Consider the following 23,298-nt stretch of genomic DNA (forward strand, 5'->3'; position numbering starts at 1 on the left):
CAGACCCCCAGTGGGTCCATCATCATCCATCATGTAAACAGAGATAACTCCAGAAACGCTTTCATCTACACCTCCGTTAAAGGCCCGTCTGCTGATGGTTTAATGCGCGCGCTGAAATCTGTAATTTCAGAGATTTGTGCCATCCTGAAAAGGTGGGAAAACTAAACACAAGAAAAAGTAGGAGAGAACGTTTCTCCTTCCAGTCTCAGGCCGGCAGAGCTGTGTGTGCTGCAACAAACACCGAGAAACACTTTGTGTACATTTTGGCCCCTTCGGTGTTTTAATGTCAGCAGAAGGGTTTTCAACAATATTTCCTAATTGCACGGCCGTGCACGAGCGCCGTTTGATCTTTACACGCACGTTGATCCCTCCAGGTTGCACAGAGATGAAGGTCAGTCATGCGCCGTGGCCTTTCTAAAATATTACACGAGAAAACCCAAAGCATGTGTCAACCCGGGGAGAGGGAGAGAGAGAGTGAAGGCGCAAAGTTATGGCGTGTGTTTGTTTCTCGTGTCGGGAAGCAACAAATCTTCCTTACTGCTTTTGCACGAGGAGTTTCTCTATAGCGCGTGCATGTATGCAGAAGCAAAAAGTAAGAAGTCTTCCCCGAAAATATACTGCTGTGCAAGATGTCAGACTGTAATGCAGTTATGTGAAGTTAAAGACGTGCGTGTTAATTCTTTATCAGTGAGGAGCCCTGGATACCTTTACGCATGCAGTGCGTAATTGGCAAACAAAGGCAACGTTTGTCCTGACCGGTGCAGAGGCTTAATGCAAATTAACTTTGCTCCATGATGGAAAAGTGAAAATCGCTGACTGTGAACAACACTTCAAGTTGGATTTATCGTAATAGATATATTTTTTTAAATAAAACACTATTTCATTCAAAATTGGCAGAAGAGATACATCTGCAGGATTTTAAAATGCAGAGCCAGACATTTTCGCATTCTGCTCACGTCATTTCAGCACGATATCACACACGTGAAGAATTTATTTGTTGCCGTATTTTACAAAGTGTAGCAGACGATGCTTGGTGCGCAAAGAGGGATTAAAAGCATGGGCGACAGATGAAAGAATAAAGTGATAATCCTCAAGCGCACTGAGATACAATTTACAAAACATTACCCTGAAAATTACATTACTGAAAAGCAATCATTCATTTCCTCCCATTTCCTTAATGATGCCATTTAAAAGGTCAAGATGAAGGCTGGTGAAGTGAAGCGTAAAGCCACCTAAACTCAGGGTTTCCACCTTTTTGTTTTCATAACAGAAATTGGGGGTTATTTTATTTTGAAAGGTTTAATCTTTTTTTCATACAAAACACTACAAACATAAATTAAACAAGAGTCACATTTTCCTGCTTTAATTGTAGAGGTTTGGGTTTGTGCGTTTAATACAAATAATAAGATTTGGTCAGGTTTCAAGGCCTCTGATGGTCACCAGCCTGAGCTTTTTAATATCATTTTTTCATATCAGCAGAAGAAATCTGATCCAAAGTCTTGATATGGCATTATACTCACTCTATCTGTCTCAATAACAAACGCATTCATGGAGGTGTATCCCACTATTTTCTGATGGGAGACAGCAGGACGAGGAGGAGGACTGGGGGACGGGAGGGAGGGGGGGATCTCATGGACTTGTCATGTCAAACTTTTGGACCAATAAGAGAGCGTGTCTGAGCATTCTTGAACTGCCACTGATGAGCTGAGCCAATCAGCGGGAGAGAAGCGCTGGAAGTCCAGCCTCCTGATTTCAACAGATTGAAATGTAAGCCTGTCTCCAGCGCCGTCAGGAAACAGATCGAGATTTTTGCCCCTCTTGTTCCTTATCGCACAGGAAGGTTTCCTTGGACGCGGTTTTGGACGGTGGACACGCTGGACGCGGAGCAGGACCCACGCAGGAGGCACACACCGGACACCGTATTCTTCGTTTGCGGCTTTAACACGATGGGTGAGTCCGAAGTTGGATTGTTTTTTTTCCCTTCTTGTCAGGGATGCAGCTGCGAGCAGTCCAACGGCCAAGGTGGGAGAAGTTTAGCGAGATATCGCCTGAGTGAGATGTTTTGACGGCTCAGATTTATTGCTGATCTGGTGGGAAGGGACCGGCAGACTGAGTTATTCCATGTGTCTATTACGCACGAGTTTTGGAGTTGACCACTGAACATCCGCGCGAAGTTTACCCTGTGCCTCGACAGCTATCAGTCAGCTATGGACTGCTACTTTGGAGTCAAACATTATATTTAAGTCGTGTGATAATTTGGTGTTTTAGACTTGACTCTTTAATTGCGAAACAATAACAGCTAAAAAGCGCTCTGCGTAAAGGTGGCTTATTAAAAATAAACTTTTAAGACTCTTTAAAAAGTGTTGGTCACAAAGTGCTCATATAAATGATAAGAACTGAAAATAATGAGATTAAAACCTGGTGGTTTAATAGGTCATTTATTAGCCTTATTTGATTGTATATTTGTGTATGAGTAATTTTAGGCCTAACGAGCATGGTTTAACCCGGGTTTGAGCAGCCTGTGGTGGGCCCTGCGTTGGTTACCTAATCGCTGTCTCATTGTTCTGCCTTTGTGTGTGTTTGTTTTTGATACCAGAGCCTGCCTTCGGTGAGGTGAACCAACTCGGTGGGGTTTTCGTGAACGGCAGGCCGCTTCCCAACGCCATCCGGCTCCGGATCGTGGAGCTGGCCCAGCTCGGGATTCGACCTTGTGACATCAGCAGGCAGCTGCGCGTCTCCCACGGCTGCGTCAGCAAGATCTTGGCCCGATACAACGAGACCGGCTCCATCCTCCCGGGGGCCATCGGAGGCAGCAAGCCGAGGGTCACCACACCCACCGTGGTTAAACACATACGGACATACAAGCAGAGAGACCCGGGAATTTTTGCCTGGGAGATCCGGGACAGGCTACTCGCAGATGGGGTGTGCGACAAGTTCAACCTGCCCTCCGTCAGCTCCATCAGCCGGATCCTGCGCAACAAGATCGGGAATCTGACCCAGCAGAGCCAGTACGAGTCCGGCAAGCAGGGGCCGCATCCGCCACCCCAACCAACGATACCCTACAACCACTTATACTCTTATCCGACCTCCAAAGTGCCCACTCCCCCCGGCATGCCCACCCTCCCTGGACACATGGCCATGCACAGGATATGGCCCTCGTCGCACTCCGTAACAGATATTCTGGGGATACGGTCTATTACAGAGCAACAAAGTAAGCATGCCTGCACGGAGGGCGGTTGCATTTGTTTATTGCACTACATTTAAACACTTTTCTGAAGGGGTTTTGCGCGCAAGAGCGAGAATGTGTGTGTGTGTGTGTGTGTGTGTGTGTGTGTGTGTGTGTGTGTGTGTGTGTGTGTGTGTGTGTGTGTGTTTGGAGAGAAAGTGGGTTTCTATTTCACTTTGAGGCTGTTGCAGGCCTCTTAAAGTAACTCTTTAGCATTTTCAACTCACAGGCCTCTGTGGAGGGAGAGCTTGACCTGCCTGCTGATATTGATTTGAGAGGGAGGCAGGTTAGGTCAGAAACAGATGGTCCGGCTTGCAGTAATAATTAAGCGGCGGATGTGGAATATTAGAGGGACAGCGGAGGGGAAAGGCGGTGAGATGAAGTGCATCAGAATGAAGTGTGCTGAATGTTTGCCATGAGCTGCAGCCAGACATTTTGTGCAGCAGGCAGAGAAAACGGCTCTTATTAGACGTGTTGTTCTTATTTGTCTTACTGCATGTGTGATGTGTGTCGTTCACATGCAGGTATAGAGGCCCTCATAGCTTTGGCTCGCACTCAACGAGACCACAACTGTTTTGGAAACAGTGAAACAGGATCCGGCATAAATCAGTGTTAATGGTCGGCTCGGTGTTGTGAAAGGGATTTTCTGAGAGCTTGTTTTCCAGAAGCAGGAGGGGGAAGCGCTGTCAGTCCTGCAGAAAAGCAGGCCTAGCTGTCAGGATTCATTGTTGCTCTCCACTTCCACGGCCACGAGAAAACCTGGAGTAGGTCAATGTAGGGCAGATATCCACAAACATCAGGCTGCCTTTTTAAACAATTTATGTATCTCTATATTTTTAGCAGATGTTTGTTGCAGATTTTAAGTGTTATTTAGACGGATGAAAGCTTATTTGCAACCAAGCGATTTAAATAGATTATTTATTTAAATGAATCTGTATTTCATGGAACATGGCGCCTAAAATCAAGACAGTGTGTGTGGGATTAATATCCCAAACTGTTCCATAATTTTACGCTTATGTGGGCTCGATGACTAAAATGAATATACAGTCCAAAAAACGCACGAAATCAAATCTCTTCACTAGAATGTCAGCATATTACACGCTATTCTCGGTGTATACGTTGGGGACTGTGAATATCAGATCCATCACTCGCATAAGGAGGGGGACGTTGTGCGTAAATCTAATTTGTCCCACACAGGAAGACGTTATGCTGGGTTTAAAATGTCCCTGACCCACCGGAGAGCCGCGCAATCTCCAACTGGGCCTCAATATGTGCTTCAACGATTCAGTCTAAACACGTTTACATGGAGGCACGTGAAGGAATATAATTTCACCTATATTTTTAAAATGTTGTTTTAACTTATTTTTATTCCGAATAGAAAAGTCAAGGCCTTTTGGGATTAATAGTTAAACAACATGATTCCAACAAGAGAGTATCTAAAACTTTTATTCAAGTAAATATTTCACTCTTTAAGTTTCATGTTTTAATTACACTTTGTCATAAACTGATAACTGTGTTTTTTTGTGAGAAATTATCGATGATTTTAAGCGTTTCATACAAACTTTACGCACGAAAAAAGCGCATTGATATGCAACAATTGTGCGTAAAACCTGACACATAATCGTGCCGCAGTGTGCAATGTCACCGGGTTAATGGTCTCGTGCAGCCTGGCTAATCTGGGCCTGATGAGTGCACGAGCAGCAGCGGCCTGTGCTGTTCCTTTTTTTTCTCTTAATCTGAAGATCTCCCCTCTGACTTCCCTCTTTTCTCTCCTCTCTTTCTCCTTTACCCCCCAGTTAGTGACAGTCCATCCTTTCCAAGCACCAAACTAGAGGAATGGAGCGCTATAAACAGGACTAATTTCCCTCCAGCAAGCTATGCACTATAGTCAATGGCGTGGATAAACCGTATTTAGAATCTGAAGCAAAATACACACAGGTAAAAAAAATAAGGACACCTCTTTTTTTTTTGTAACTTCAACAAAAGTGAAACGAGTTTGTCCAAACTTCTGACAATCTGTTTGAGCTGAATTTAGCTAATTTTATAAAATTTTAATAATGACTTGGTTTGGAAATTTCCCCCTGTTGCAGCATTAACGCTTCCCTTCTGCTGGCTGTATCACTTTAATGCACTACTATTTCTTAATTTTGGCTGCACAAGGCGCACTTCTGTGGCTCCTGTATGGTCAATGTTTCTTTAATAATCTGAGTGTAAATTATTTCGTAAAGAGTTTTGGCTCGCCTAGCTCCTCTTTTCATTGACGTTTTCCAGCTCGAATTGGTGGCTTCTCAAAAACGATTGTAGCGAGTTTTAACACTTAGGAATTGGATTGCGATTAAAAATAGTCAAAATGCACTAACGCACAGTCTGTTTTCAGTTTCCTGTTTGGGTTATGTAGCAGAACAGGCCTACCGTGTTAAGTAGTTTGGTTTCAGAGTTTTGGTCCATGCATGCAAGCTTTGAGCCATCCCTTTAAAATGCATTAAAGAGGCACTGACCACTGCGTAACATAAGGTCTGCAGCGAGATAATACGTAGTCTGATATATTTAAATATTTAAATAGTTGTCTGGCAGGCCTACTTCGTGACTTTTATTATGAAACAGAGTCGATAATGGACGTGTCATGTTCCGAAAAAGCAGCGAACATACATTCATAGGCGCCGATTTTCACGCAGAGTACCAAACATTCATATTATAATGAATTATTAAGTTTTCTTAATTTATAACGAGTCCACATTTGGGTTATTTTAATGTCTGTCATCTTTTCTAAATCTATTCATATTTTCAAGGCCTTTATTTTTAAGGGACCATGATGACACCACGTTTCTGCGCGTGTGCTTGTTTCGCTTATTTTGACAGGTCGCCTCATCCTCGTTACAGACAAAAACAATATGACATCGCGTTATTGTTTTGTCCTTTTATCATGCTCCCAGCTCTAATTGTGAGATTAGCAGAGGCTCCAGCACAAAGCGGACACAGTGATCTGTCTGAGCCTGACAGCTCGAAAAAGACACAAGTGAGCCATTAAATGTAGAAAATAACAAGTCAATAAATTACTGCAGGAAAAAAAAACTAAGCATGGAGCAAAGACTGCACAGCAGCCTGCGTGCTGAGCTCTGATGTTAAATGATCTGCTTTTATTTGTTAGTGACACAAAGTGGAACAGAAATGTCAGTCACCAGTTGTGCTGAATTTAAAATGTAGTCTGAGTTTCAGCTCATTTGAATTTTTTTTACGCGCACTGTCAGTTTGAAGCTCATTCATACAGGACTACCAAAATAAAACTTCTATAGGTCATTTTATTTTTGTAAAAGCAGAGCTGTTTCCGTCACAAGGCCAGACGCTGCAGTTATGTGGCCTGTTGGCGCTGCTCGGAGGGCAGAAGCACCCATGGGACTCTCCATTTTTTTCTGGACTTCGAAGAAGAAGAAGAAGAAGAAAAAGACTATCATTAAAAAGATTTAAAGCTAAAGTACGAGCAAGCAGTGAGCGCGGCGGTTTGGAGGTGATTCGGTTCATATTTCGATTGAAAAACTAGGAACACTTCACAAATATTTATTTTTATAAACATGTATCCGTCCCCGCTCTTTAATGTGAAGCTGAATATTCAAACATTAAACGGTTTATTCGGGGGATCAACATCATGCTTTATACCTTATATTTAAAACTTCCATGTAGGGATTCAAAACGAAATATTTCGATTAGAAAAGTAAAATAAACATATATATTTCTTAATTTGACATAATAAGAGTTTTAAATTATTTAGTTTTTTAAATTGTCAGTGAGGCAAAATCATGTGTCACATTTTTTAAAGTACGATATGCTAATTATTTCAAAGGAATATATATTTTAACATTTACAGTGAACAATCAATAAAATATCTCCCAATTTTAATATTTAAATATTGTTCATTAGCTATAGTTTAACATCATATTTAGTCAGCCTTTATTTAACACTTCTTAATATGACGAGAGAAAGAGAGGGCAGAATTAAAGCTTCATCCACACAAATGCTGCAGTCCGATTTTAGATCTCTGCCTTCAACCCATCCTTCTTTTGTAAACCTCTAACACTGTGTTGACATGATGTCACACAGCTCTGTGGTCCTTGATAAGTTACAGGTAGTTAGAGCTCTTATAGTGCAGTGCTTTATTCTGAAAGGTGTTTCCTGTTACTTTGTATTTATACTGTGAGTGTGTTTGGATGTATATACAGTGTACATTACTGTACATGTATATGTACTGTAGCTGTGTGTGAGTGTGTGTGTTGAGTAGGGTGCTTTGCGTTACAGGATGATGTGATAATCGTTGGATAAATGTTTAGTTTAATGATCTGATTGGATGGAGAAATGTAGTTTTAAAGCCTGTGTGGTTGTTTATGAAAAAAACAACTTTAGGACCTTTCAGCAGAGTGAAGAGAGAAAGACACCCAAAATCATAGACAGACACCCACAGTCACCCAACACAGACCCACAGACACCCACAGGACCAGGTCTCTCTATAGTTATGGTTTATAAGCACCACAATGTCAGCTCAGACTTAGAGGATCATTTTTTTAGTCAATGAAAGTGAGTCAAAGAACCAGAGAAGATCCAAATTTTGAAATAATTCTCAGTAGTCTCAGACCACCCAGGATCAGAAATTCGGCCTCCCTGCTGAAAAGCTTTGGTGAATTCCTCGACTTAAGTCCTGTCGCTGTGCCAGAAAAGCAAAAGCCCATTCATGCTCTGAACACTGCTCTGCTTGCTCTCTATCATATTTCTCCTCTTCCTGCGCTTTCACTCTCAATCTCTCATGACATCTGTTTTCTGGCGCCCCCCCAACGGCCCTGTCTCCCATCCTCTGACGTGGGACATCAACGCCCGCCGAGAAAAACGTCCACATTTGTATTTTTTTAATGCAGAAAACAAGCCTCACAGACAGCCGGCCAATCATGCATGCATGGTTTTTATATGCTTAATATGTTCCAGGGGCATGAGAGCGCATAATTGATCAGTCATACTTTCATCAAAATTGGGAAAATGGGTTTTTTATGTGGTGGCTGTGAAGTCGGGGTTTGAATTTCTGCTGTTTATAATTCAACCTACATCTCTGTTGCTTTCACTTTCAGCTTTTTTTCTTCCTTACTCAGCTGCTTGTGTGCAAGACCAACAAGTAGTACAGATTCAGTGATGTGCATGGGACAAATTCTTTCAGTTTTCTTTTATTTTGGAGGGAAAAGTTGGAATTTAAATGCTAAAAAATGTGGTCAACATGGCAGGAAGCACTCAAGAATAAGTGAATTGTGCCAGATATCAAATGCAGAATTTCACCTGCAAACATTCCTCTTTTAAGCTGTGTTGCCAGATACTGAATGAATTGCCCACAGTGCTTGGCTTTCAGTTTTCACTCCTAAGTTAGCTGCTGGTGTGCAGGATCAGCAAAAGAAATTCCTTTTTTGGAACTTTGGAGGGAAACATGTAAAAATGGCATAAAACTATGGGTTTGTAAAGCAGGGACCCCCAGAAAACAGATGCAGATTTTAACATGCTTATATTGATTGTTTTTAAAGGGTGTGTTTCTACACGCTGAATGGTTTCCCACAGTGTGTCTTAAGCTGTCGGCTTTTGTCTCTCACATGTCAGCAGCCGGTTTACAGGTTCACCAAAGTTTTCTTTTTTGCAATTTTTGAGAGAACAAAAAACATTAAAATAGGAACAATGATTTGGAAAGCATGGAGCCCATGAATTTAAATTAATTGAAGTTTTAGCCATGAATTGCAGATTTCCACCTGCTAATATTTCCCATTTGTATCATTTTGTCACAAATTGTGAATTGTTTGCCTCCATTATTTTTCTGCCTACTGCACTGCTGCTATCACTTTCAGAGTTTTTCCTCATAACTCAGCTGCTTGGATTGAAAAATAAAGTCAATTAAATCAATTCTGTTGCATTTTTTTTATATGCCCCAATGTTGGAGGATAACGACAGAATAAAAGTAATGTATTTTTTAAAGTTAAACTTTCTGTGATTTTGTAGAAATCCAACATATTTTCACCTGCTTTTATCCTCCTTATGACTCTTTTGTCCCCAGACGTTGATTGTTGATTTTCTTTCCGGCTTATTTTTCATAAAAAACTCAGCAGCTTGTGTGCAGGATCACAAAATAATGTTGATGTAATTATGATTCTGTGGCAGACACTTTCTTTGAAATCTTTGCCTATATCAACATGCTGAAAAGCAGCATGTGTGTGTTATTTTTTGGGGGGTGTGAGGACCCCAAAAGTATCTGGGATGTTTAAGAATTCAATCTACACAAATGTTGCTTTTGGTTTCAGCATTTTTCTGCTTTATTTTTTTCTGTTACTAGTGTGTAGAATCACCAGATAAACTGAATTGAACAATGCTCAGGTGGAAAATAAATGTCCTATTTTTAAATTCTAGAAGAAACAGATGAATTGAAACTTTTGAAAAAAATATTATTTATAAATTGAGAGCAAAAGAAAGATTAACCTGTTAAATCTCAGACATCTCACTGAATTCTACCTGCTAACATTGTTTTTTTTCTCTCTTTTCCTCCCTCAGACGCCGAGTGGATTGCCCACAGTGAACAGCTATGTCACAGCACTCAGCATCCCTCCCTACCACCCTCCCACCCAAGTGTCACCCTACATGGGGTACAGCGCCACCACCTCGGCCTATGTGACCGGACCCACATGGCAGCCGGCCAGTGGCAGTGCTCCCTCTCCCCGCAGCTGTGACATTGCGGAGCCACTGGCCTTCAAGAGCATGGCAGCCGGCCACGACGCCATCCACACCGTCACCGCCTCGGCGCTGTGAAGACTGATGCTGACGGAAGAGGAGGAGACGGGGGGACGGCGAAGACAGGAGACACCAAGTCTGTCCCCTGTGGCTTCATCCAGCCTCCTCTCTATGAAGGACTCGGCCTCAGGACCTGTATTTGTGCCATTCTGCAGGCGACCCCCCTCCTCCTCCTCCTCGTCCTCCTCCTCACGAGGAATAAACAGTCCATCAATTTTTACTACAAACTTGTTGTGTGAAAGAACTTGCAGGACAGGTGTAAACTGAAGGACTTGATGTATGACTGCTCCTCCATCCATCAACACACCTCCTCTCAGATTCTTTAACCGCACACTTCTGCAAAATGTCTTTGGGCAAAACGGGGTAACGTATAACTTCATAAACACAATCAGAGAAGAGGGGAAACCTTTGCATTAGTGTTTCAGGGTGCTTCATAACTGCTCTTGTTTTTATATGTTTGTACGCTTTGTGTTATTGTGTTACGTTTTGATAAAACTAAGTGTCTTATGGAGCGTTTTTTCCCACTTCTCTAAAATGTAGCTTATTCAAGAGCTCCACAGAGAAGTTTTATTTATTAGAATTAAGGTACGTTGAATGAAGTGCAATTAGCCGTACAGACAGCATGGAGGTCTCCACGCATGTTCAGACAAAATTGGCATGTGTCTCATGTTGGAGTCGAGAGCATTAACAATGATAAATGTTGCACAATGAAATTGAATGTATCTAATTAAATTGTTTGGCTGTTATTGGTCTTTGTGGAGTTTTGCAGCTTGTTTGAGGAATCTAAAAAGTGCCATCAGAGCTAAAAAATGTTCATTCTCTCTCTATGCCTGCAAGTGTATCAATGCTAAATCCAGGGTGTTGTTGCCTATACTGGCCTGATTTGCATGAGCAGGAAAGTGCTTTCCATAAAAACAAAAATGTACGCACTCAGAGCCTGTGTTTCCAAAAACAGAGCGTGCAGGCTAACTAGAAAACTTCATTAGAAATATAAGCATACAAAGTGTGTCACCACAAAACGCAATTCTTTTCACCGTGGTCATTAGAATAGCACCACCTCATTTCATTAATTATGGTCCTCTCTAGATTTTCAATCGTTTAAGTCAAAGGTTAAACTCAGTGACAAAGAAAAACGGGGATTAAAAGAATCAAATTGGATATGTGTTGGTATAAATTCTAAATCCGAAAGCATGTTTTGCTTTTAATTGAGATAAGATTCAGGCCAAAATGTTGGTGAGTTTAAAGCATGTATGTAAAGATTAAAGTGAAGTGAGGAAAATATATTTAATCTGTTAAATCCTGCAAACATAAAGAATAAGTTGCTGTGTCAGTATACAGAGTATTTCATAAAGGGAGTCATGTTTTAAAGTCTTGTTTTGACTTGTAAATAACAGCAAAGGTTTAACATTATGGTGTATAACTTACAATCATTTTAAAAGAGGCTCACGTTGGAGAAGAGTGTTCCAGACAGATTTAGGCACATGTAAAATGCACTAAATCAGAACGCCACTGTTGCGTTAAACGTTGAAATCGGTGTTCCGGGGACTCCCAGACTCCTGGGGTGAGGTGGAGTCGGCCGTGTGCACTCAGAGAGCCACAAATAGGCTCATCCGCCTGCGGTCTGCAAGGTCATCAGACATGTGACCCAAACACGAACCTCCAGCCACCACAGAAAGGCCCAAACAGGGCCTGTCAGGGCCAACTCAACATGTTCATTACAAAAGAAAGCACACAGCCGGCTCGACAAATGACATGTTTGCAAAATGATGCAAAAATATTCTGAGAGTTATGAGGGGGGGTGAGTGTGGAGTAATAAATTATGAGTGTGTCTGGCAAGCCCTGTCTAGCCCTGCAGTGGAAACCAGAGATTTAAACAAACTGCTGAAGTTAAGATGAATAACTTAATAGATCTGCTCACCTGCTCTCTCACATAGCTCTACCTGCTGCTGAGGGTTCACAGGGTGCTTTGCTTTAGATACGGCCCTGTGTTTCCATTCCTGCAGCATAAACAGTCCATGCATGTGACAGTGTCAACAGTCTTCCCCATGCAGGGGCTGATTTGACTTGGAAAGCACTCTTCCCCGCATCCAGTGGTCACGGACCGTTGCTCAGGGATCGTAGTGTTTCTTTGACCGTATGTGAACCACATCACAGGGACGTGATGATCATACACTCTCTGAAACCAGCCAGCCCTCACGGCTGCCCCCCCCCCCCCCCTTTCACCATCAACCATCCATCACGTACAGTAAATGATGGTGAACTCCCTCAGTGGCATGAAAGAGTCGTTACATGCTCTGTTTTTTACCTCTGCCCTGCACACAACAAGAACAAACAACTTTTCCTTTCAACTAGAACAGGACTGAGCGTGGTCCTGTAAGCCTCCTCTGACTCACACAGACATTTAAATGTGGTCGTCTTAATTGACACCAGTATTTAAAAAATACGAACAGTGTGTTTCTAGACAGGAGGAATCGCTTCTTCTGCTCTCGTATTCTAATGTTGGTAAGACTCATGGAAGCACGGACTGTACTTCTAAAAAATAGGAGCAGACACGTGTTTATAATTAATGATGTTGAGTCTGACTTCAGTGTCATATGGTTATCTTTACTTCTCCACATGCAATCAGAAACAAGACAGCCATTTGCAGAGTAACACAGAGCAGAGCAGAGCACTGGGCGAAAGCAGCACTCTGTGCGTGTTCCTGCTCAATGAACATTTCTAAAAACTAATCTGAGAACAGCCAGAGTGTTTTCTTAATGCCTTAAAACAGCAGCGTGGAGCACACAGGTGAGTACAGCCTCCCAAAAAGAAAAAAAATCAACAGCGCTCGGATAATCACAACATGTCTGGTTTTGTGTCTTTGGTATGTATGCATGAGCAGGGGCGTAAGAATGGGGGGAAAGAGGGACCGAGTGGGAGAAGCGTCCACAAAGACAGCAGAGTGAATGGCTGCTAACTCAGAGCAGTGCACGGAAATACCCAAGGAAAGGGTGCACAATCTTTATGTTACACCCCTTTGCAAATTAGATCTGATATCGAATTTGCCTCAACAAATCATAAGTATTAACCGCAGTGTAATACAGAATATCTCTACACATAGTAGTCACCATAAGTTTGCTAGTAACAACAACTAGTATCATACATGCATCCAAAAGCGAAAAATGCAACATCAGGTTATGACAAATAGTCCAGTTTACGTCCCTCGTACAAAAACTAAGGCACATGATGAAGGGTCTGCTGAGTCGAGAGGAAAAAGGACAAGCTGCTACAGAAACACTGCCTGAAAAATGGCACAACATTCACAAAGAGCAATGCTCGGTAATTCAAAGACCCCAAACCCCTGAAACTGTTCCCACTGAGCGTTCCTCCATTTTTAAAGACGTCCATGACCATCGCTGAAAAGACGTTGAAACCTGGGTGATAAGAGAACCTTTTCTTTCAACGTCTATCTGCAGATGTTGATTAGAAATATGTTTTGACTGGATTGCACCAGAAAATCTGCTTCTGTTGCAAGATTTATCACACGCGGTCACATATATTAGTTTTGATTCTCAACTCTCATCTCCTATTTATTGAAGCTTAAATGATATTTTTACCAAGCACCACATTCACCAATAAAAAGTTAAGAGGGCGTAGGATTACTATCCTATGACTCCTATGACTGTCGGCTTCTTGCAGCAATCTGACTGCTGCAAGCACAAATGTCCGACCGATCTCAATCGACTATACAGGGTCTTTCTACCATTGTTGTCCTAGCTGTGCGGCCTAAACACATGCAGTTTTCTTTTTTCTTCATCTGTGGGGATTCTTTAAATCCGTTCTCTTTACGGTCTGCACAGTATGTTTGATTTTGAACAAAAGAATAAAAAATGACGTCTTTGTGTAGCAGAATTCAAACGACAGGCTGAAAACGACTTTGGAGAAATGTTGTAATAATTATAATTTCCGTCCTTTAACCCTTAAAAAAAAAAGGACATATATATGCATTAGTTGTTGTCTTAACCTTTATTTTAGCTGGTTGAAGTGGGGGACATTATGTCTTGGATGATCAGACCTGATTTTCAACCATATTTCAAAGTTAAATCCCAGGTAGTGCTCACTGGATGTTGTTTCTTCATCTCCAAAACAGCCACCTACACAGCATTAAAAATATTAAAGGCCACAAGTTACTTCTTTGTTATGCCAAAAATAAGAATTAAATCCAAATAAAATATCATGTCACGAAACAAAACAACCAAAATGCTGAGAGAGCCAACACTTCAGCAGCCAGCTTTTTTCTGGCACAGATTTAAAGGTTAAAAATTTACCAAAATTTAAATTTAGGTGAGTAAAACAAGCAAAAATATTAAATACAGAAGTTCTATGTTGAAAAAACTGAGTTCCTCTCACTCTTAGGTTGACTCAGGGCATCAGGAGAGGCAACCAGCTGAGCTGAGGTACCGCCAACGATAGAAAAGGTAAAAATGGCGCCGGATCACCTCGAGGTAGAGTCATGTCAGAATGTGTGAAGCAGCTGAATTGAAATGTAACGGGTTGAAGACGTGACGCAGACATGGACAGGGTGTGAACAAAATGAGAAGACCTTGCTGCTCAAGATTTATGATGAATGTGGTGCGCGGGGAATTCAGGTGAAGGGTGGCTCTGTTTCCTCAGCTACCAGCAATACACGCGGCGCACGTTGCAAGCTGTCATGTCTGAAACAAACTCTGTTACAGATAGAACACGTTAAACTCTTACTATTCCATCAGTCTGCAAGCTGCAGTTGTTAGTCTATCACCACAGACGCCTCCAGGGCAAAAAACAGAAGCCGTTCCATATCGGCAGAGAGAAACTGCCACATTAATGACTGTCAAACGCCAGCGTGGCTCAGTATAAGCTACCACCAGATGAGGTTGAGATGAACCTTCAGAGCAGCCACAAGCCCTCAGGCTGTACAACAGGTGTGTGTGTGTTTGCATGATGTGTGTGAATATTTGTGTAAGAGATAGACGGGCAGAGGGAGAGTGTGTGCAGTAAACCCCCCTCCTTCCATTCCTGCAGCCACATTTGCATTTCTTGAGCTTGTTGTTTTAGCTTGCACTCGAGCTGTGTCCTGAGTTGTCTAATACAACTTCTACCACCGACAGATTCAGGAGGAGGAGGAGGAGGAGGAGGAGGAGGAGGAGGAGGAGGAGGAGGAGGAGAGGGTTGAAGATGAAGTGATAAGGTGATACCAGCAACTGTTGCTCCCAGAAAGAAAAATACAGATGTACTTTGTTCAATATTGCGATAACAACACAGAAGTTACTTTTTTTTTTTTTTAAATGGCACAAACTAATCAGATCAGCTGACAGCTAGCTTGAGCTTCATCTGACTGCGTCAAACACCCAGGACTCCATCCAGTAGGAACAATGTAAACATGCTGAGAGAGAAAGCATTGATCGTTCATCTGGAATAGTTCATCTTAATTAATGCAATACAATACAAGATTAATCTTAGATTGCTATTTGCCTTTTTTTTAGAAAGCTAGAGAGAGACTGGAAACATGGGGAGCAGAGAGTGGGGGATGACATGCAGCAAAGTGTCGAGGCTGGGAGTTTGATCAGCGACCAGACAATAAGGACTGTAACCTCTGCTCATGAGGCGCATGCTTTAACCGCCAAGCAAAACCACTAAATGATGTTTTCTGTGATATGTTTGTTTTGCACGCTCATATTGAGATAATGGTTAAAGTGCAGTTTAAAGTGAAGCTCTATTTACAACACACGTGTGCAGTTACGGAACCAGGCTGCAAGATATGAGTCACAATTACCCTAATCAAAAATATCGATGAGGAAAGCATAATAATAGTCAAATATGTTTCATAACTTAAACTAATACGGAACAACAATACTGCCGGATTCACCTCAAAGTGCCAACAGGATTGATATGACACTAACTTCTGAAACATGTTCAGAAGTTGGAAAGATAAACTGCTTTTCCATGTTCATGTGAGGACATTCATGATAAAACTATGTTGTAAACACACGGGGAGAAAATCCTCAAAGTGTTTTTTTTTTTTATCACAATCTGAAACATCACCCTTTAATGTTTTAATCCCCATCAAACACACCCACACGTGCACACACCCAGAGACGCACACACCAAGTGAGCACCCAAGTGAGTTTAATTGGATTCTTTTTTATTTGTTACCAATACATGAAATTCATTTTTCACAAATGCTTATAAAACCAGTAAACGCTTGAAAAATAAACATTCTGTCAGATTCCAATTTTAAAGACTTTCATAAAAATTTCAGTCATGCAAAAATGATCAATTAAAAAAGTTCTTCAGGAGATCTAAATATCAACTTCAAGAAAACTTCTACTGCGTCTGCTTGTTTGTGATCGACAATAAGGTTCAAGGTTTAAGATGTGATCACTGTATGTGTGTGTGATCCACTTTGGATTGGTAGAAATTGCATGTGTGTGTGTGCATAAGACAAGTGTGTGTTTCACCTGTTCTGCAGTGATGTGTGTGCACTGGCGCTGAGTTCAGAAGCTGCTCCTCAGTGAGAAGTTTAGATTCATGTCGGGATGATTGATCCACTGAGTCTTGTAGAGCTCTGGTGAGGCTGGTGTAAATGAAACTCACCTGAGCAGCTGTATAATATGTATGCTAGCATGTTAAAAAGCCCATTAGAGATGGTCATGTCAGCAATCTGGGCTTTTTATTTTAATATAAACTGAACTTTTAAACTCTGGATATTTCAAGATAAGCTACATATTTAATCTTTAATATTTTAACTCTAATTAACTCTCACATTTTGCCTCTTTATGAATTGTGTGGGTGTTTTGTTCAGATTTGTTGACTCACAAAAACAGCCCCTCAACTGTGATCAGATTTAGGAGGTTACCTTTGTTTAAACGTTGACGTATTAGAGCGCACATGTGCATGACATCACTCTTTTCTCAAAGTCAGCACCGCCTACTTTAAGTCAGTGAGGAGGGTGACAAACATCAAACACAAACTACATCAACATATGAAATAACCTGGATTTATCAGAAATGTAATATGAAGACGTAGTTTTGTTTCCCTCTAGAATGATTCACTGTAAGGCTGAGGTGCTGTTTTGCAGAGCAGTGTTATGTATTCAAGGTAGAAAATGATGATACTTCTTTGGTCTAACTTTACTGGAGTCAGTCAATAATGTCGTCAATAAGACATCATCCTTAAGGCACTCTGTTGTTTTCCTTTCTCCTATTGAATTTCTCTATTGTTACCAGTTTTTCTGCAGCCATCCAGACACATACTCATAGACCAGCAGCATCACCGCTCCACCTGTAACCAAAAAACAAGAGCCACAGTGAATCAACGCTCCTGTTCATTCAGCCAAAACAGCTGAGTTTGAGTGTCATGTGATGTTCAAAGGAGCTGCAGATGGTAGCACAGAAAAGTATATATATATATATATATACACAGAATGTACATCAACATGCATAGTTTGTAGGATGCACAGTGTTAAGATATTACAAGATATAAGAAAAAAGATTTAAAAAAGGGGTTGAGATTCTTTTTATTGAGTATGAAAAAGAAAGTATTAAAATGTCTAAGAAGGAAGTGGTGCTCGCTCCACCCTTTCCCCTCGGTAACACCCAAGGAAAGGTGAATTAATGTCTTTGGAAACTCTGTCTAGATTAATAATTTGAGAGTTACTGGGCAGAAAATATGATTTTTCCCATCTAAAATTGAACCTTTTGCATCTGTTGTAAAAGGCAATTTGTGATTACTCAGACGGCTTGAATATCAGTGTAAAGAACTTTTCCCATTACCTGGTCCAAGCCTCATTATCTTTGGCACCAACCCCTTATACAAGGCCAAATACCTAGAAAAAAAGAGAACAGGATGTTCATAATATACAGAATACAATAGTTACACACAGCAGAATGTGTGTGTGCTTGTGTATGTGAGCTGGAGTGTGTCAGTGAGCTCTTGCCTGTCTCCTGGCCTGCCTGTCTCTCAGCCTCTCAGGTACATAGAGTCAGGGTCTAACGGCCAGCGCCGGCGAGGACCTGCCCCTTAATGCGTTCAAGGTGATCGGTGGCTGCCTGCCTCCGCCTCGTGCTCCCTGTCCCGCTCCCTGCCCCCGCCACTGATGGCGTTAATAAGGCTCGACCCACTTCCTCCCTGGCCCTCTGTCTGATTAGATTGACCCGTGGAGCGCCGCGCGGCTCGTTAGGGTCTGCTTAACGACGTCTCCCATAGGGACCACTAATTAGCTGGGACTGTGTTGTGTTAGAGTGGGGGGACTGGATGTGGCAGCGGGGGCACCTTCCATGCACCCCTGCGACGACAGCGTTTCAGTGGCGTTCCTGTAGCAGCCCCCGAGGGCTCCTGTGTCCACTAACTACAAACATCTCGCTGGCCCTTGTCTTGCGGAGCTGCATGGGGGAAAGTGGACGGCCGAGGGCAATTGCTAACATAACATACATCTTTCCTTGAGCTTCCATTTAGGGCTGTCATTCTCTGAGGCTTGAAAATATGTTAACATTTACTGTACGACTGACAGACTGCAGAAATGTATGATCACACACGAGGGGAACACGGCCCAGAATGTAACGTCACTGTTTGGATTCCAGTCATCGGATCACAGCTTTGCATCAAGCTGCTCATGCACTTCCCCTGTTGTTAGTGTAGGAATCTCACACTGCACAATCAAACCCTGCTAACTTGTAGCTGCAGCTGCTGCATTTGTCTTTTCTGACAGCTAGCTTGGCAGATTCCCAAGTATGAATTGCTAACAAAGCACACAAAGTGCCTCATTAATTCTTGGATGGATCAGTGACAGCATTTTCAAATTTTGCCTCGAGTAACGTCGTCTAACCAACCACCCCCCTCCTCCCTCGTTCGTACCCTTCCTCCCGGTACACCATCGCCATGGTCTGGAAGCAGGTGCGGTACTTGATCTCTCCGGGCACAGGCTGGGGGCCTTGGATGCGACTCTTGGCTACGTCGAAGGGAATGTTCACTATGGAGGAGATGGTCCCAGACACGAGGCCGATGGTGAACTTTCTCAGGAACTCCAGGGTGGGGTTCTGGTAAAGGAGAGAGGAGCAGGGATTTAGAAAAGCAAATGACATTTCCCTGTCAACATTCCCAGTGTTGTGGAAGATATTTTTAATGAATACCTTCACAAGCTAACAATTACTTCTCCTTGGAAGGACATGAGTTACAAAAAAGAACTGAGGCTGAGACAAACTTTTTGTTTACTAACATCAAAAATGAGTACTAATGAGGAATGTTAATTCTGGGCAGGGCTTCATAGCAGTCAGGATGAAAGAAAGAAGTGGTTTGATGAGTCGGAGAAGTTTAATTCCACTGGAGAAGCTATGGTTTAATAAAATTACAAATTAAATAGTTTAGAAGGTTCAGTAGTTAAACAAAAAGAGCACCTTTAACTTCTTGAGTCACATCACAAACCTCTGCAGAATGATGCTCAACTCTAACTTTAATCATCAGCATGTCCAGAGTGGGTTCAGGTACTCAATATGATGGCACAAAACATAAACAAAACTCAGAGCAACAGAGAGAGGCAGCATCATGGAGTTGGCAGAATAAATAGAGAGGCTTTGTGTGTTTATAAATGTAAGCAAATGTGAGGGGGAGCAGGAGGGGGGGTTGTGCATATGATTGCAAAGCTGCCATGAAAGCCCTGATCATTTTATGGTAGCGGGGGGCAGATTAGTGCTTCCTGGCTGCGGTGCCGCACTCTGATTGGCTGAACAGAAGCACATGTTCTTCAGGGGAGCCAGGACAGAGGATTTATAAACAGGGTGCATGCAGGCAGACTGGGGAGGCATATGGGGACAATTTGGGTAATTGGGCTGTGACTCGGCACAGGGGTATTACTGTACCAAAGAAGCCCAGACTCAGAGAGCTCTGACAGCTAATTGGCCGGGATATTTTTACAAATGACAGCAGCCTCTCTGGTCTGGGCCTTTCTCAAGCGGCTGGACACCCTGAGAGCCGAGGTAAATCAACAACTAATCCCACTTCTTCGATCTTTCTTTTTTTTTTTTGTGGGATGCATACCCGCGGCCTAAGTACCCCCATCAACCCACTTCCTAACAGCCTTAAGCAAACATCCTCTCACACATTCACTTGCCAACGTCGGCAGAGTGTTATCTGCCTCCTCTGTTCTGGTGAAGTAGTGACACACGAGAAGCCTGAGCTCGGCCGCCCCGATTTGAATATGGACACGTTTGAGTTGCAAGCTCATCGCTCATGTTGCTCACAAAAGGGTTTGGAGGAACGCCACTCTCAGCTCAGTCTGTGAGCCTGTTCAGAGGCCACAGTATTTATCCTGTTCTGCCTCAACAATAGCCATCGTTAGCCTCTCACAAACAGAATCATTCCATCAATGTTCATACCGGAGGATCATTCCCAAATGCAATGGCTGCAATCTAAGACGAGAGCTATTTGGGTCATCCAGCCACATAATTATCATTCAGAGGATGACCACTTGGTTCTCTGAGAAACATGCGTCACTGGAAAAATGTCGAAAATATAGCAAAGCCTGGGCTCCCACTGTAACCTCCTCTCGAAAATAGTATCGCTGTCTGTTTCCAATTAGTTCATTGGGGTTAATCTAATGCTCCAGTTTGTACATGTGGAACCGGCGTATGGTAACGTTTCCGTTAAACAAAATTAACTTTTGTTTGGGCCATCAGGCTCTGCCGGATGTGTAATGTGAAACTTTGAGGATGTTATGAAGAGCAAACAGACGGGGTATTAGCCAGGCTGATCTTACAAGCTCCTCTCTGATTTTTAGCTTCCTCCTTGCCATGGCAGGCAGGATCACTAATCATACTGTCAAACACTTACAGTTCCCCCACTGGTGAGGTGGCTGGGACACGTGCGAATCATATAGCCTGGAGGTAGCAGAAATTAGGTGAAGTCAAGGTCACCAAAACAAAGAATCAGACGTGAATTGGCGTGACGGTCAAACGGCTGGGTTTGCATTTGTCTCAAAATAACTAAATACTGGATTCTGAAGTGTGGTCATAGATTCTGCTGCTCATATTACCGGGTTGGTAGGAATAGCATCCTTGACGTTGAAGTAGAAGCCAAAGTAGATCATGTTAAAAACTCCATGGCGTCCCAGAGTTGATGTTAATCCTTTATTCAGGCCCTTCAGTCCAAACCCGTCCGAATTTATTATGCGTCTTGCTTGGCCAAACGAGGAGGGTTGCTGTGTTGGAAAATTGAAAAGAAGGACACGTCAAAACACACAAACTCATTACCAACACTTCATGAATAAGACAGCAATTTTTTTTTTCTATCAACCTCTGTGAAGGCATCCCTGTTGGCCTGGAGACTGACTTTCACCACCTCGAACGGGTTGACGACAACTGCCTCAGTCAAGCCTGCACCGAGCCCCGCTACAGACAACGCCTGGAGGGGAGATGGACGTGATTTAGGAGGTGAGAATGTGGAGATAATATTTGGGTAGAGACACAGCCGTTTGGACACATTTATGAAGACAATGAAGAACACTGTGTGTGTTGGGGCTGCAGGAGCTGTGTGCTGAACTCTGGATTTTCAGAGAACTTGTTCCCCAAGTCCTTTTGTCTCACCTCAAAATGGAAGTTTGTTTCTGTCACGTCTGTCAGTGTGGTCGTTTGACAAATGTTTGAAGACGCACAAGACACCTGTGTTTGTTTTTATTTGACAAAATGTTAGATGACAGACGGGAGGTGAACGAGAGGAGGAAACAGAAATGTGAGCAAACTGATTCTTTTTTCAAAAACTAAAAAGACATGAAGTCTTCAAAAGTTTGCTGATGAACTTTGATTAATTATGTGATTGGATATGAGGAGCGACAAGTGCTCTACCTGTTTATGAATGTATATCCCAGACATGTAATTAACAGTGAAAGTGGCAGTGCTGCTTGTATTTGCATTAGGCTCCATAGGACTGAATATATGAGTGTGTGTGTGTGTGTGTGTGTGTGAGTGTGTGTGTGCCTGCCTGCTTGCAGAGAAGCGTAATGGGAACATGTCAAGAACGTGTCTATAGCTCATTACTCTTCCTGCCTCTTTATCCTGCTGTCAGGGCCTGGGGACCCATCCTCTCAGACATGCCTGGTGATGTTTACACAGCCAGCCGGCCACGTTTTAATTCCTTATTTGTATTATTAGTGTGTGTGTCCTCATTAATCAGAGTGAAGGCATTCAGCTGTGCCACGCTGAACAGGAGGGAGAGAGGGAGTCATTCAGAGCACATCTCTAATTTGCTCGCGCTAATTATCTGATGTGATTACTGCACTTGATACGTGAGCCGAGGGGGGGAAAGGGGCTGGAGCCACTTGAGGAAGGGAAAGATGAAGAGATAGAGAAGGAGGTGGGGATGGAGGAGGGGGGGAAGCGAGCATGATGGATGGGACAGGTAAACATTTCTCCACCATTGGCTGTAAAAACAAGACGAGGATATGCGCTGTACCGGGGCAGCCTCCGTGCTGAGCTGCAGGTAAGCCATCCATCACAGCTGACACTTGGCTGCCACCTGAATAGGTGGTGTGTGGTGACCGCACCCCTGCAACGCAAATCTGTCTTGCTTAAAACTCTGACTCAATGTAACATAAAACCAGATTAGTCAAGAAGCTGAAACCACGTGTATGTTCACGGCCTGTGGTGTAACCAGTCCGAAGAATTAACCACCACCAAGCAAACACATAAGAAGTAAGTTTCATAGCAAAGTGTCGCGCTTTGTCATTATTCGGCTTAACTACTGAGCCGTTGGTGTTTTGGGCGTTCACATCGTTACTGATGGGAATCACACTGTTCTATTACCAGGATTGATATCTGTCTGCCTGGACTGCTTTCAGGAGTGCACCATCATCTGATGTTGTAATTTATAACTTCCCCACTAATCCATTTGTTGACTCTTTTTTAGATAAGTACAGAGATCATGTATATAAAACTACAATTATGGGAGAAGGAGGAAAGATGTGTTGAAGTAGAGTGCTAGTGGAGAGCATGAGTCAGAGCTAGAGGAATGTCAGTCATTTAGGCTGGAATGAAATAATCACACACATTAATAGAGCATTTCTCATGTTAATAGTGTCAGTGTATAAATGTATATACACATTCATTGCTTACATACAGTCTTACACTATTCTTTGAGGCTAATGACCTAAAATAACAAAATTAAGCAGGTTACTTTGTTTGATTTGCTATGGTTATTAATGTGAAATCTCTCCCTCTGCTATCAGAGTGCACTTGGTATCAGTCATTGCTTAAGTCTGGATCAAGTCA

General features: G+C 42.6%; 2 protein-coding genes across 3 annotated transcripts in view; one reads left to right on the plus strand and one right to left on the minus strand.

The window, feature by feature from the left end:
* The window catches only part of pax9 (paired box 9), a 16,619-nt gene extending 5,481 nt beyond the window's left edge, over window positions 1-11,138 (plus strand). The window contains 5 exon segments of the mRNA XM_034675634.1: window positions 1,837-1,950; window positions 2,597-3,211; window positions 5,023-5,111; window positions 5,114-5,164; window positions 9,788-11,138. Coding sequence (XP_034531525.1) covers window positions 1,947-1,950; window positions 2,597-3,211; window positions 5,023-5,111; window positions 5,114-5,164; window positions 9,788-10,042 — 1,014 coding nt within the window. The 5' untranslated portion in view covers window positions 1,837-1,946 and the 3' untranslated portion in view covers window positions 10,043-11,138.
* Window positions 11,139-16,151: 5,013 nt separating this feature from the next.
* Window positions 16,152-23,298, minus strand: part of slc25a21 (solute carrier family 25 member 21) — a 144,418-nt gene continuing 137,271 nt past the window's right edge. For both annotated transcript variants that reach the window (XM_034675678.1, XM_034675679.1), the window contains 5 exons: window positions 21,329-21,436; window positions 21,069-21,233; window positions 18,896-19,077; window positions 17,815-17,867; window positions 16,152-17,323 (listed from right to left, as the gene is read on the minus strand). In XM_034675678.1, coding sequence (XP_034531569.1) covers window positions 17,262-17,323; window positions 17,815-17,867; window positions 18,896-19,077; window positions 21,069-21,233; window positions 21,329-21,436 — 570 coding nt within the window. In that variant the 3' untranslated portion in view covers window positions 16,152-17,261. The remainder of the gene's footprint in view (window positions 17,324-17,814; window positions 17,868-18,895; window positions 19,078-21,068; window positions 21,234-21,328; window positions 21,437-23,298) is intronic.

This window comes from Notolabrus celidotus, chromosome 22 (assembly GCF_009762535.1).
Source record: "Notolabrus celidotus isolate fNotCel1 chromosome 22, fNotCel1.pri, whole genome shotgun sequence".
Lineage (NCBI taxonomy): Eukaryota > Metazoa > Chordata > Actinopteri > Labriformes > Labridae > Notolabrus > Notolabrus celidotus.